The sequence below is a fragment of the Danio rerio genome, chromosome 10 (genome assembly GCF_052040795.2).
Source record: "Danio rerio strain M-AB ecotype USA chromosome 10, GRCz13ab, whole genome shotgun sequence".
In the NCBI taxonomy this organism is placed as follows: Eukaryota; Metazoa; Chordata; class Actinopteri; order Cypriniformes; family Danionidae; genus Danio; species Danio rerio.
In genome coordinates, this window is record NC_141030.1 from 40,570,001 (window position 1) to 40,584,596 (window position 14,596).

General features: G+C 37.8%; 1 protein-coding gene and 1 long non-coding RNA gene across 11 annotated transcripts in view; one reads left to right on the forward strand and one right to left on the reverse strand.

Annotated features, from left to right (window-relative positions):
• Positions 1 to 14,596, forward strand: part of LOC147835136 (uncharacterized) — a 113,866-nt gene that overhangs the window by 54,501 nt on the left and 44,769 nt on the right. For all 5 annotated transcript variants that reach the window (XR_015501466.1, XR_015501465.1, XR_015501468.1 and 2 more), the window contains exon 3: positions 14,128 to 14,213. This is a non-coding gene — a long non-coding RNA (uncharacterized LOC147835136). The remainder of the gene's footprint in view (positions 1 to 14,127; positions 14,214 to 14,596) is intronic.
• The window catches only part of sez6a (seizure related 6 homolog a), a 99,525-nt gene that overhangs the window by 28,787 nt on the left and 56,142 nt on the right, over positions 1 to 14,596 (reverse strand). For all 6 annotated transcript variants that reach the window (XM_087271188.1, XM_087271187.1, XM_087271186.1 and 3 more), the window contains 3 exons: positions 10,380 to 10,572; positions 3,425 to 3,610; positions 3,020 to 3,188 (listed from right to left, as the gene is read on the reverse strand). In XM_087271188.1, the coding sequence (XP_087127314.1) occupies positions 3,020 to 3,188; positions 3,425 to 3,610; positions 10,380 to 10,572 (548 nt within the window). The remainder of the gene's footprint in view (positions 1 to 3,019; positions 3,189 to 3,424; positions 3,611 to 10,379; positions 10,573 to 14,596) is intronic.

A 14,596-nucleotide genomic window follows, 5' to 3' on the forward strand; every position in this document is an offset into this window, starting at 1 on the left:
AAACTGAGAAGAAGAGACTGCAGCCTTGATCAAACTTGCGAAGTGTGAACTTACACGGAGATAATGCAGGACTGAACTGTGCGTGTTAGGCTACTTAATATTCAGGAAATGCCCCAATCAGAGAGGCGAATGTCTGCAGCCCCGCTTCCGTTTTCAGATGTACATGACAGTTTATAAGTATCACACACCAGACGCGCTCATTCGAATGATATTTAACATGAAACTAATCAGATGGCGCTCTGTGGCGCGGCTGAAAAATGAACTGCGTCCTGAGCCGTCGCCGGGCGCCGCCGACTTGCGGCGCCGGTGTGTGTATCCTGATAGAAACCTATGTTTAGAATTCTAAAATACATGGCGCTGCGTGGCGCTGCGCGGCGCGCCGCCGAGCGCCGCTTCTGGTGTGCGACCTTAGAGTTTTCCAGCTCTTTTCATCCCCGCTTCTAGCAGCACACTCCATTTCCGCATTACTGGATCTGTAGCGACAACAGACCGCAAGGGATGATGGTCAAGCATGGGCTGATGGGTATTGTAGTTTTTGCTACTTCCCGTTCGCTTCATTCGCCTGAGCAAATTTTCTCAGAAGACCTATAGTTTTACCGAGTCATGCGACTTCGGTAATATCGAAAAAAAATAATATTGCGGTATGACGGTATTTACAATACCGTTACATCCCTAGTTATTATTATATAATATATTAAAACATGTGCTTGTTTGTTGTAAAAATTTGTGATAATGACAAAAAATACTAATTCGTGGATCTCCTTACTTCCGGGTGCAGCTATCTTGCTGTTGTAGATGGTGTATTCTGGGAAATGTTCTAACCTCTTGGTTTTGAGTGTGGTCCTGGAAAACTTTCATCTACCCTTTCCCCTTAGCCATATGTCTTCAAGCTGAAGAGAATTGGGACACCCCTACCCCTTCACGGGAACGTGCAAAATGAGGGGTAAGGGGAAGGGCTAAGGGGTAGGGTTGGGATTGGGATTGGGCCTTAAAGTCTAGTCAAGTCCACAGTTCCAATCTGTACAAAATTTTGCATTTTAACCAACAGTAGACCTACACATCATATTATTGTTGTTGTTTTACCATGTTTGAGAATAAGATTAATAATAGCCTACTCATATTAACCTTCATTTTACATCTACAGAATTGTGAGAAAATCATCATCTTTATTTTAAGCACAAAAAAATTGTGATTACTATTATAGCCAGAATCATGCAGCCCTAGTTTAAAGTCCAGAAAAGGAACCAAAACATGTTTAAGTTTAACTGTAATTAAATGAAGCAAAAACACATTTGTATGGCAAAAAACTGTACAAATGACTTTGTTTACCTATATCCTTTATGCCAGCTTAGTGTGAACATTTACTCCTGGCAATACGATGCTTTTGTGTTGCGCTGCTGATAGGGTTGAGTCGATAAAGGATGCCATTATCCATGGCCAATGGCCGATAGAGATCATGATGCTGAACCGGCCTCACGATCCACCGCTCCGCCCAACCGCTTGTGAAAAACATACACTTAGGCCTGTTTACACTAATACGTTTTAGTTTTAAAATGGCATATTTCAATGAAAATGATCCACGTCCACAATGCTGTTTCATCTAGCATTTCTGAAAAGCCCTCCTTCCACACTATACCACTGAAAACGCACATTACATGACCACACACACAAAGTGTCAGTACACTGCTTCAATCTTTTACTTTCACACTTAAATGTAGTCATTTTAGCGAAAACCTCAGATACTGTTGGTTGGTTCCTGTTGGTTGTGGACCTTTTTTTGCTAACCAAGTTTGTGGATGTCATTATAACGACATGGATCACTCTGCCTATTCATGCCAGAGTCTCGTGAAAAAAGTGATTGACGGGGTATTTTGTGTGTAACTTAGCTTTATTTATGGGTAAAACAAAGACCATGCGGGTAAACTAGTTGAACCGGTAGGCTACAAATAATTAATTAGTTATGAATTAATTAATTATTCATAAATAATTAATTCATCGATGCCTACGATGACGATGCCATCGTCCATCGCAATGTTTCACATTAGACATCGTGCAATGCCAAATTAGTCTACTTCGCCCAACCCTAGCTGCTGACTCTCATGGGAATGTTTTATTGCCTGTAGTTAACCCACACTCTGACCTGCCGCAGGAGAACAGATAAAGGCAAACAAAGTCATTTTCACAGTTTTTTTATCACACAACTGTGTTCTTTGAGCTTCGTGTTATAAACCATTGAAATCACATAGATGGTTTGGAGGAACGTCTGGTCTGGTCTGGTCTTTGAACGTCTCTAGACCAGCGGTGTCCAAACTTGTTCCTGGAGGGCCGGTGTCCTGCTGAGTTTAGCTCCAACTTGCTTTAACACACCTGCCAGGAAGTTTCTAGTATATCTAGTAAGAGCTTGATTAGCTGGTTCAGGTGTATTTGATTAGGGTTAGAGCTAAACTCTCCAGGACACCGGCCCTCCAGGACTGAGTTTGGACACCCCTGCTCTAGACAATTGCTGTCAATGAAGGATAAAGGAGCTCTTGAATTTTATCCAAAATATTTGAATTTATGTTCTGAAGATGATCTTAAACTACATTCATTCATTCAGTTTGCTTTGGCTTAGTCCCTTTATTTAATATATTTATCAGAGGTCGCTAGAGCGGAATGAACTGCCAACTTATCCAGCATACTGTATGTTTTTCACTGCGGATGCCCTTCAAGATGCAACCCAACACTGGAAAACACCCACACACTCTCACATTCACACACATACACTACTGCCAATTTAGTTTATTCAATTCAGCTATACCGCATATCTTTGGACTGTGGGGGAAAACAGAGAACATGCAAACTCCACACAGAAATGCCAACTGACCCAGCTGAGATCGAACCATTGACCTTCTTGCTGTGAGGAGAGAGTGCTACCAGTGAGCCACTGTGTCCCCTTGAAACTACATTTTATTTTTAATAACTAAAATCTTGAAATATTTTAAATAAAAATGGAAACAGAACAAATTCGTAAGTAACATGCCTGTCATCATCCTCAGCCAGTGCCACTTTCTCAAAGTGAATGTGCAGCCGATGACCCTCAGGAGCCTCCAGTATCCAGTGACATGTCAGATTGTTGCTGTAGTTTCCAGGAAAGCCCGGAGAGATCACGCGACCCTGAGTGGCATTTCTCATCATCCCCCCACAAGCAACTAGCCATGAAAGACAAAAAAGAGAAAGAAATGGAGAGCGATACTACTGTGAATTTGCTATAGCCGTCATTTTCATTATGCATGGCACACATTTCCAACAGGCTGCCAACAACTAATGAGACTAATGAAAAGGAATAACGTCTGCATTTAAATTAAACCAAAGCACAGACATTTTTCGATTTGGAGCATTTTTGAAGCAATGCACGCAGGGGTAAATTTAGTTTGTCCCCTCATACCTTGGCACCTGGGCTCTCTGCCACTCCAGTATGGTGTTGTGGCATTTCGGCACGTCAGGGAGGCAGGGCCCTGGAGCTGATAGCCAATCAGACAGGAGAAATAGGCCACGCCCCCCACATGAAGACCAGTGACTGAAACCTCACCATTATCAGGGGTAGTTGGAGATGCACAGCTCAGGGCAAAGGCTAGAGAGAAAGAGATTGAGGTAAATGGCAGCTGATGATTTCAGTCTAAAAAAAATTACTTAATGCATCATGATTGAAATAAGTACAGAAGTCAGGAAAAAAGTAAATGTAAGTAGAAGCTAATTGAGACTGAAAAGATCCTTAATGCTAATATGCACACATAACTTTATAACTTTAACTGTTAAAAGCTATTAGTTAAAGATATTAGTAACTAATAAAGTTATGGTAATCAATATTCGGACACAGCCCTAATGCTTTTGCGCCCTGCGCTTTAGACTTTGTGCCTAGATCGTTAAAATAGAGCCCATTAAGTCAGAATTTGCCAGCGGTATGAATAATTTTAGGCTTGACCGAACATCCAAGCAAACATGCACATGAAATAACAGGGTGATTATAGTAAAATAAGTGTTAACTGAAATAAAATACATAAAGAAAACCTCTATATCAGCTTGTTGGCATGAAAATATTTCTCATTTTCATTTATTTTAAATTTAGGTAATTTTATATTAGTTATATAATAATCTGTTGGCATACAAATTAGACACTTATTCTTTGCTTTAAGGCAGCAATTACAGTAATTGAAGATGTCTGCATATGTTTACACAGAGGCAAGTAAAAGAAAACATGGCTGTCATGAGTACCAATTCTGTCCTTTGACTTCTATTTCAGTTTAAATTTAATGATATTTTTATCCGAGCCAACTTGCATGGCATTTAAAATACATATTTCCGCTCTGTGTGAGCTCCCTAGGAGCTAAACGTTTGATCTTGATATTTTACATGTAACTGATACAGTAGAGCTGAGCAAACGGATAGAAAGCAATGCTTGAATCTGACCCAGACTTGCTTAATCTGTGGCTAAATCGTTAAGGTGCTGCATGGCTAAATGTGCATGAGCAACATTTAACATCCAGCCGATTTCCCCAGCTGTGAATAACAGGCCTGGCTGTCTCTGTTTCCATGGCGATTAATGTTCCATAATGCCCAGTTGTTTAGTTATTACTAATAATGACTCGGTTCAAGCACAGCAGGGCAGATTCGCTGCTTAGAGGTTATGACCAACAGATGCCAGAGCTTTATGTAACATTAATCCAATCTGTCTATCAGCAGAAATGCAGTCTCTGACAGACACTTTCTTACAATATATATAAAGGAAATTAAAGTAGCAGGAGGAAAAAAAAAAACTTTGGGTTGATGGATGGAGTCTATAAATAGAAACTTAATTGATCATAATTGAAATAAGTACAGCAGTATACAGTTGAAGTCTAAGTTATTCTCCTTCCTGTTATTTTTCTTTTTTTAAATATTTCGCAAATGATGTTTAACAGAGCAAGACATTTTTCACAGAATGTCTGATAATATTTTTTATTCTGGAGAAAGTCTTATTTGGTTTATTTCGTAAAAGCAGTTAAAAAATTTTAAAAGACAATTTAATGTTAATATTTTTAGGCTCATAAAGCAACATTTGTTTTCGAATGTCTACAGAACAAACCATCATTAATTAATAACTTGCCTAATTACCCTAACTTGCCTAATTAACTTAGTTAAGCCTTTAAATGCCACTTTAAGCTGAATACTAGTATTGAAAAATATCTGATCAAATATTATGTACAATCATTATGGCAAAGATAAAATAAATCAGTTATTAGAAGTTAGTTATTAAAACTATTATGTTTAGAAATGTGTTTAAAACAAATCTTTCCAGTAAACAGAAATCGGGGAAAGAAATATACAGGGGGGTGAATAATTCTGACTTCAACTGTTTAAAAAGTATAAATTTGTCTTGAAAGAAAAGTGTAGGCAAATGAAGTCTAAAAAGATCCTAAATACTGTTTTCTTATTTTGAGACAAGACAAAAATGTCAACACTGGACGGTCCTATTTATATGGCATCTAAAAATACACTCCACTGTATTAGGTACACCTGTCCAACTGCTCGTTAACGCAAATTTCTAATCAGCCAATCACATGGCAGCAACTCAATGAATTTAGGCATATAAACATGGTCAAGACGATCTGCTGCAGTTCAAACCGAATATCAGAATGGGGAAGAAAGGTGATTTAAGTGAATGTGGCATGGTTGTTGGTACCAGACGGGCTGGTCTGAGCATTTCAAAAACTGCTGATCTACTGGGATTTTCACGAACAACCTTCTCTAGGGTTTACAGAGAATGTTCCAAAAAAGAGAAAATATTCAGTGAGCGGCAGTGCTGTGGGCGCAAATGCCTTGTTGATGCCAGAGGTCAGGGGAGAATGGCCTGACTAGTTCCAGCTGATAGAAAGTCAAGAGTAACTCAAATGACTACTCGTTACAACTGAGGTATGCAGAAGAGCATCTCTGAATGCACAGCACGTTCAACCTTGAGGCAGATGGGCTACAGCAGCTGAGGACCACACCAAGTGCCACTCCTGTCACTCCCGATGAGTCTCGATTTCTGCTGAGACATTCGGATGGTAGGGTCAGAATTTGGCGTCCACAACATGAAGGCATGAAAGCCAGCCAGTGTATTCATCTTCTGATGGCAACTTCCAGTAGGATAACGCACCATTTTATAAAGCGTGAATCATCTCAGACTGGATTCTTGAACATGACGATGAGTTCACTGTACTCAAATGGCCTCCAGTCACCAGATTCAAATCCAATAGAGCACCTTTGGAATTGTGGTGGAACAGAAGATTCGCATTATGGATGGGTATATGCCAAATCTGCATCAACTGCATGACACTATTATGTTAATATGGACCAAAATCTGTGAGGAATATTTCCAGTACCTTGTTGAATCTATGCCATGCAGGATCAGGGCAATTCTGAAGGCAAAATGGAGTCCAACCCGGTACTAGTAAGGTGTACGTAATAAAGTGGCCGGTGATTGTATGTTATGTAGTTATTACAGCCAGCCGACAATTGAAACCTACTCACTAAAATTTAAAATGCGCCAAAAAGAAAAAGAAAGTTCTTTTCAAAAAACAACAACATCAAAAAAAAAAAACACTTTACAAACACTTGAGCCAAAAATATCAAAAGTTAAATAAGAGTCACCTAAAACACACACACACACACACACACACACACACACACACACATATATATATATATATATATATATATATATATATATATGTATATGTGTGTGTGTGTGTGTGTGTATATATATATATATATATATATATATATATATATATATATATATATATATATATATATACATTTTATTTGCCTACAACAAACATTATTTAATGCGTTCCTCATGTTTAGTTAAACATTTATTTCTCAAAATACACACGTATTCCAATTTTGGTTCTTGCAACACATGTAAAAACAACGTTTGGAGAGTCTCAACTTTTTCTGATTTGTGGTTGTAAATAAACACAACAATAAATAGGTTTATGTGCACACTAAAATTGTGCTACTGTTCAGTTCACCCCTCAACTGTTTCATTCATCTTCTATTTTATGAGTAAAAATACTGGCTGAAGAGCATCATATCACGAGGAGGTCATCGTATGCTGAACGGTTCATTAATTTAACTGCTTTTGCCAGTGTATTGGTGCTCTTCATGGCCTCTGAGCTGCATCTCGCTGCCTTTAATAGCATTCATTGAGCCCTTGACCGTTTGAACGGCGCATTTAACCTCAGCGCATAAATATTGATAGGGCACAGCGATGCATTATAGCTCGCTCTCATTTAATCTTTATCTGGGAGAAACGCTATTGATCTCTGTTTAGCAGCAGGAGCGGAGTTCACGTGTGCTTCAAATGCATTTAAACTCAACAGGCTTTTGGCCAGTAGCTTCATCTGTGGTGCCTGCCAAACACACTGAGATGGTTTAATTTGGGGGTCAAAATGACTTGGTTTGGTTTAGGGTCAGATTTATTTTAAAAATAAATTAATAATTCTACACTGTATCTAAATTGATCTAGAGTGACAGAAAATACATTTATTATGGTACAAATGATTTAGTTCCAAATGATTTCACGTATTGTTTTTAACTACAGAAAAGTGTGAAGTAGCACTAGTTTTATTGCAAAGAGATACAATACACAACGTCAGTAGACACTGTCATTTTTACAGTTTAAATTTCCTAATCAGGATAAAGAGGAAATATAAATTTCTACATGACCGTAACAAAGCAACACATCCCTCTTACATCATTTAAACCAAAACTATTTACAGAAGAAAAGGGGTGTAAGCAATATTTAGAGTAAAAATACATCTTGAAGTTCGGTAACACTTTACAATAAGGTTCATTAGGTAATGCATTTACTAACATGAACTAATCATGAACAACACATGTACAGCATTTATTAATCATAATTGAACATTTACTAATGCATTATTAACATCCAAGTCCATGCTTGTTAACATTAGTTAATGCACCATGAGTTAACATGAACTAACAATGAACTACTGTATTTTCATTAACTAACGTTAACTAACATGAACAAATACAGTAGTAAATGAATTGCTCATGGTTTGTTCATGTTAGTAAATGCATTAATTAATATTAACTAATGAAACTTATTGTAAAGTGTGACCTAAAGTTCTATAGCAAAAAGACATTAGGTTGAATGGAAGTTGTGTACTCAATCCATTTGGACCAAAAGTCAACAAATGTATCTTTTTGATAATGCACACAATATGTAATTTTCTACTTAATATATTTTTCGAAACAGTAGCACTACACTAAGCGGCCACTTTATTAGGTACACTTAGTACCAGCTTAGACCCGCTTTTGCCTTCAGAACTGCCTTAATCCTTCGTGGCATAGATTTAACAAGGCACTGGGTATATTCCTCAGAGAATTTGCTCCAAATTGAAGTGATAGCATCACGCAATTGCTGCAGATTTGTCGGCTGCACATCCATGATGCAATCTCGAAACCACATCTGAAACATTCTCTATTGGATTGAGATGTGGGGATTGTGGACGCTATTTGAGTAGAGTGAACTCATTGTCATGTTCAAGAAACCAGTCTGAGATGATTCACACTATGTTATGGCGTGCTATCCTGCTGGAAGTACCCATCAGAAGATGAATACACTGTGGTCATACAGGGATGGACATGGTCAGCAACAATACTCAGGTAGGCTGTAGCGTTGACATAATGCTAAATTGATACTAATAGGCCCAAAGTGTGCCAAGAAAATATCCCCCACACCATTACACCACCACTACCAGCCTAAAATTGTTGATACAAGGCAGGATGGATCCATGCTTTTATGTTTTTGACACCAAATTCTGACCCTATCATCTGAATGTTGCAGCAGAAATCGTGACTCATCAGACAATGCTTTTACAATCTTCTGATGTCCAATTTTGGTGAGTCTGTGTGAATTGTAGCTTCGGTTTCCTGTTTTAAGCTGACAGGAGTGGCACCCGGTGGGGTCTTCTGCCTCAAGGTTCGACGTGTTGCTCTTCTCCTCTGACCTCTGGCATCAACAAGGCATTTGCGCCCACAGAACTGCCACTCACTGGATGTTTTCTCTTTTTTTTGGACCATTCCATGTAAACCCTAGAAATGGTTGTGCGTGAAAATCTCAGTAGATCAGCAGTTTCTGAAATATTCAGACCAGCCCGTGCTGCCATGTGATTGGCTGATTCGAAATTAGCGTTGACGAGCAGTTGGATACGTGTACCTAATAAAGTGGCCTGTGAGTGTATTTTTCAATGTTAAATTTGAAAAAGATAATTAGAAAGATCTCTGATCACGTGGCTCTTAAGACTGGAGTGATGATGCTAAACAATAATATTTGACAGCACAGGAATTAACAATTATTTTGAATTGTGACAGGATTTTTATTTTTATTTTTTGCTTTACGGAGTTTGTTCTGTAATCGAATATCTAGCGATAATTATTATTATTTTTATTTTTTTAAAATATTTTATCTAAAGTTTTTCACATTTTAAAGAACAAACCCCAAATCCCTCCCATGCCAGCAAATAATAATAAAGAAACATTTTTGAAATGTAGATACATATGCACATGTACATCCACAACTGTACAGATACCTAATCATATTCCTCTATGAAAAATCTATACCTGCGCATATCCACAAGTTCAGTCAAATATCTGCATATGTACATGACATATAGAGCATATATACATATGAGTACAAATCAATACAGATAACAAGAGAAGAGAGAAGAAACAATGATAAAATAAGGAAAAGAGATAAATAATAATAATAATAATAATAATAATAATAAATAAATAAATAAATAAATAAATAAAAATAAAAAATAAAAAATAAATAAATAAAAAAAAATAAAAAATAAAATTGGATAATTGAAAACCTATACATACCTAATTATTGAGCAATAATTATTATTTATAGGGATTTATTTTATGTTCATATAGGATCTAAAAATACAGGTGACAAGCTTCCATTTAAGATGTCCTGCTGACAGTGATGTTTACGAGAGCCCATATAGCAACACCATCTCTCTGGAAGAGCTGTCTGCCTCAAAATAAATGTCTAGTGTGTTTTAGAATTTTTCTTTGCACATGTACACACACACACACACACACACACGCACACATACACGCACACACACACACACACACACGCACACACACACACACACTCTCAAACAAACATCCAAACAGAGAGCTGCTGTCATTCTCCTCTGCAAAATATAGCATCAATAAGTTTACACTGAGGATTAACATTACTATAAGCCAATCACTATTATTATTTAGCTCATTTAGCACTTTAATATTAACACTCTTAACACAAAAATGAAGAAGATTTTATAATATATAGATTGTACCTCTGTACCGCAGAATTAATAAACCGGGCTGAGTGGTTCGTTCACTGCTAAACTGTACTGAGATCTGGTTACTAGAGCTCCGCAGCACTAAACCCCTGGATAATCCTGAGCTGTTGGCCAGAATGGAGGTCATGGGTCCACCCAAATCCTCCAGAACTGCCTCCATTCCGTCATCCAAACTAATGTTCAGCACCTGCAATACAAGGGAAGAATCAGATAAATTAAATGGTAGGCCTTGATATTTCTGATTTACATGACTGCGCTCTGTAGATAAATGTTCAGCTGAAAGCGTGTTTTGGAGGCACTTCAGTGGGTCTGGTATATAAAAGTGTACATGGAGCCTTCTTTGATCGGTTTTGTTGCATGTGTTCCTGAGATAAGCATATTGACCAGCGGTGTGTGCCGCTCTGTGCCGGTGTGACGTGTTGAGCTGTCCAGTCGTATCAGAGCTGATACCGATACACACGCTGATATAGCTTGACAAACCCCTGTGAGAGAGCACAGGTGAAACACTTTTCTTGTTGCATTACAGACGATCAACCTAGGCTCATTCTGAAAATGTACCGCTGTATACATTCTTGAGAGTGCCAAATATGTCCCAGGAGCTTCGTTTTTTTGCAATTTTGTTTCGCAAATCCACCAGGAGCCGCTGTGTACACTTTTTGACATCTCAAATTTCTCTCGCGAGTGCCATTTCTGCCTGCTTTTCACACGTAAATCCACCAGAGGTCGCTGTCGACTGACTTACTGACCTATCGACAGTTTTAAAAAGCAATACAGAAAAAGAAAAGCCCTCATCTGTGTTTTATTTTTATTTTTTTACCTCATTTTCAGATTTTACCACATTATAACCCTGTTATTTACTTGTTTATTTTTTTGGCTGTTGTTTTGGTCTTACCCGTTTGCTGGAACCGTTTTTTGCCGGACAGTGCATTTCAGAGCATTTTGGAAGGGCACTTTCTATCCAAGACTAAAAAGGGCATGTGCACTGCACAGGTTGAGCCCTATGTGTGCACGTGCCTGGTCTTAAGTTTGCCAACGTATATATGGCAAGCTACTGGACAAACTGGCAACAGCAGGAAAGTCGTCCATATGAAGGTAAGCGGTCAGCTGGTTAGCGGGTGAAAAGGAACGGCGTCATACCGCCCCGTAGCATTCATACGTAGCTCTAGCTACATTATTTCATGATCTCCAAAAGTGTATATAGGACTACGTTTTTAGAATAAGCCTTTGTTTACCATAATATATATATAAGTGACATTAATTTAGATTCATATTCAAAGGGTCTCAAAGGACGTTCACAGACTATTACAGATTATAAATACAACAAAATAAAGATATTTAATTATCAAAACGGACAAAAACATTGAACAAATTGGCTGTTGTGTTGTGTTTTTGATCCCCTTTAAAAATGAACGGGGTTTTTTTTTTTTTTTTGGGTCTCATTTTTTTATGTATTTTGATGGTCTGTTTGTTGAATTTAGATTACATTGCATCTACATGCCAACTAATTCTCATTAGACTATAAGTAGACTGTTAGGTTGGGGATAGGGTTAGTGTAACATGTACTTGCAAAGTTTCTTATAGTCAGTTAAATGCCTGTTGGAGCATATCAATAGATCTTAATCAGACAGTCTACTAATACTCAAATAGTCCGTCAAAATAAAGTGCTTCCTTTTCTGTTATCAAGTTTCTTTGGATTTGATTTACAAAAGAATTACGCAATTCAATAAGAGATTTGTTTGTTTGACAATTGGAGTACACTGACATGCGGTGTTTTTTAGGCTTTCTAAAATCAGTCTCATCTAAATAATATTTAAAAATAAATTGCTGTGTTTTGTTTATGTCAAGACCAACACCAATTAGGCCTGCACGATATTGGAAAAATCTGAGATTGCGATATTTTATTTTTCTGCGATTAAATAATGCGATTTGAATACAGTTTCAAAAGAAAGCTTAAATAGCACTATTGCAGTTTTCTGGGGAGTCCAATCTGAATAATCACAATGCTTTGCTTTGTCACGTTTCTAGTCAAAATATCAAAAAATTCTTAAACAAGTAAAACATTGTTTTGTTTTCAACTTGAGAAGAAATAAGTCAAAACTTATTAAATTTTCCTTAAAATATTCAAAATTGCCAGTGGGGTATGTAAAAAAAAACAACAGTTTTTTTGTTATGAAATGTAGATATTTGGACTAGAAACAAGAAAAAAAGTTCTTAGAATTCATATCTTGCAATGAGACTATTGCGGGTGCGCACATTGCGATTTCGAGGCTGAAACAATATTTTGTGCAGCACTAATGTCAACCGTTTATTAGGAGTACAAAATACAGGTTTCCTTGATTAACTGAACAAACTGGCTCATTTGAATCATTCCTTCAGGTACTGAATTAAGGTCATGTCCACATGAGCACAGGTATTTTCAAAGCTACATTTTTTCCACACTTTTTTCTTCACTTTTTTGACACGGCTGGGTTCACACCAAAGATGCAAATGAGGCAAATTCCTAATGTTCGCAGCAAACGCATTCCGTGTTTAATGTTGTTCACCCACAGGACAGTAACCCACCTCTGTTCTCACGTTTGCATTGATTTGTATGCAATTTACTTGTGCAAATACTTAATTCTTTGTTTGGTGTGAACCCAGCATAAAAGTATCATTATTGCCGCCTGCTTGTTTGACTTTCCCTTAACATACATGCAGTGCATTTTTGGTTTTTATGTGGATTATCTTTTGTCAACTAAATTAGGGAAACCCAGTTTTTAAAAATACCCGTGTACATGTGGATATGGGCTAAATGCCACAATGGTGGTGTTTTGATTCACTGGCGTAAGCGAATCATTCAAAAACCTGTACAACGGCAAGCCATATTGATTTGATTCACTAAAAAACTCAAATTGGTCATTCATTCTGGAAGTTTTGTTGTAATAATGCGTATTGACGGAGGATTGCACAATTGAAAACCTTTATCATTTATAATGAATTGCAACTAACATTGATTCCAGTGACAAACTAATAATGTTCTGGATGCCACTGCCATGAAAACTGTAATAATAACTATACATATAAAGAGAACTAAACAACTTATTCTAGTTTAGTTCGGTCAGATCAGTGCTGTATAATGTTTTGTGTGCAATTGCAGCTACAAAAAATGGTCATCTGACAGAGGTTGAAGGAGCCAATGACCTGGAGCAAATCTTCATAGATCTGAATGCATGATAAACTTAGCTTCCTATTTCTAATGGATTTGCTTTCCCCTTTCCCTTGTGATGTAATAGTCTCAAACGCCGAAAGGAGTAACCGTCCCTGACACTATTTTGCTTTACATATCTATATATTTTTTTATGACGCCCTATTGAAGCCAAGGTGAGATTAATATCAGCTGACAGCAATCTCTCCAACTGAGACCTCCAGTAAAAAAAACTCATTTCACATGCGGCATCAGGACCTTGAAGCTCCCCTCAGGTTCAGGCGACTGCTTTCTGTGAATATTAGCCAATTTGTTCTGCCATAATGTGAGCTTCTTCAACTCAAAATGCAATCGAATGCGCACAAAGACCTTCATTTCCATAAAGCGGGTCTAAAAGTGTGTCAGCCATTGTTCAGTTGATGCTCTCTGACCCCAGAGGTTGGGCAGAGTTAGCGGGGCAGTGTGTATGGAATAATATGAGCGCCGGCACGGTCAACAGGTCGACAAGCAATTAAAATGAAATAGTGTTGAATCCTAATGATTTGTGGCCTTTCACAGGACCTTTGTGGACTCCAGCAGACCAGTTTGTGGAACGTTAATGAAGGTCTAGTAGGACCCAGGAGAGGCGGCAGTGTGAATACAAGGTACTTTTAATTACAGCTCAGCTAAAACTCCAGTTTCACAACTAAACACTCAGCAGACAAAATATTGATTAGATCACGAACTGCTCACAGCTACCCTGATGTTCTGTGAATGAATATAAATGATGGATTTGGAGGGAAGCTGACACATGTACTTCGGTTTCCACAAAGTCCTCGTAACACAGTAAATGGCTAGATCTGTAGTCTCGTAAAAGATAATGATTGTATCACAAAACACATTAAACAGGCTTTTCATATAGAGGTGAAAATACACCTATGTGTACAGTTGCATCCCAAATGACACAATATAGACCAGTGTTTCCCAACTCTGTTCATCTAGGCACACCAACAGTCAGTGGCTGATTTAGACATGGGAAATATGGCGA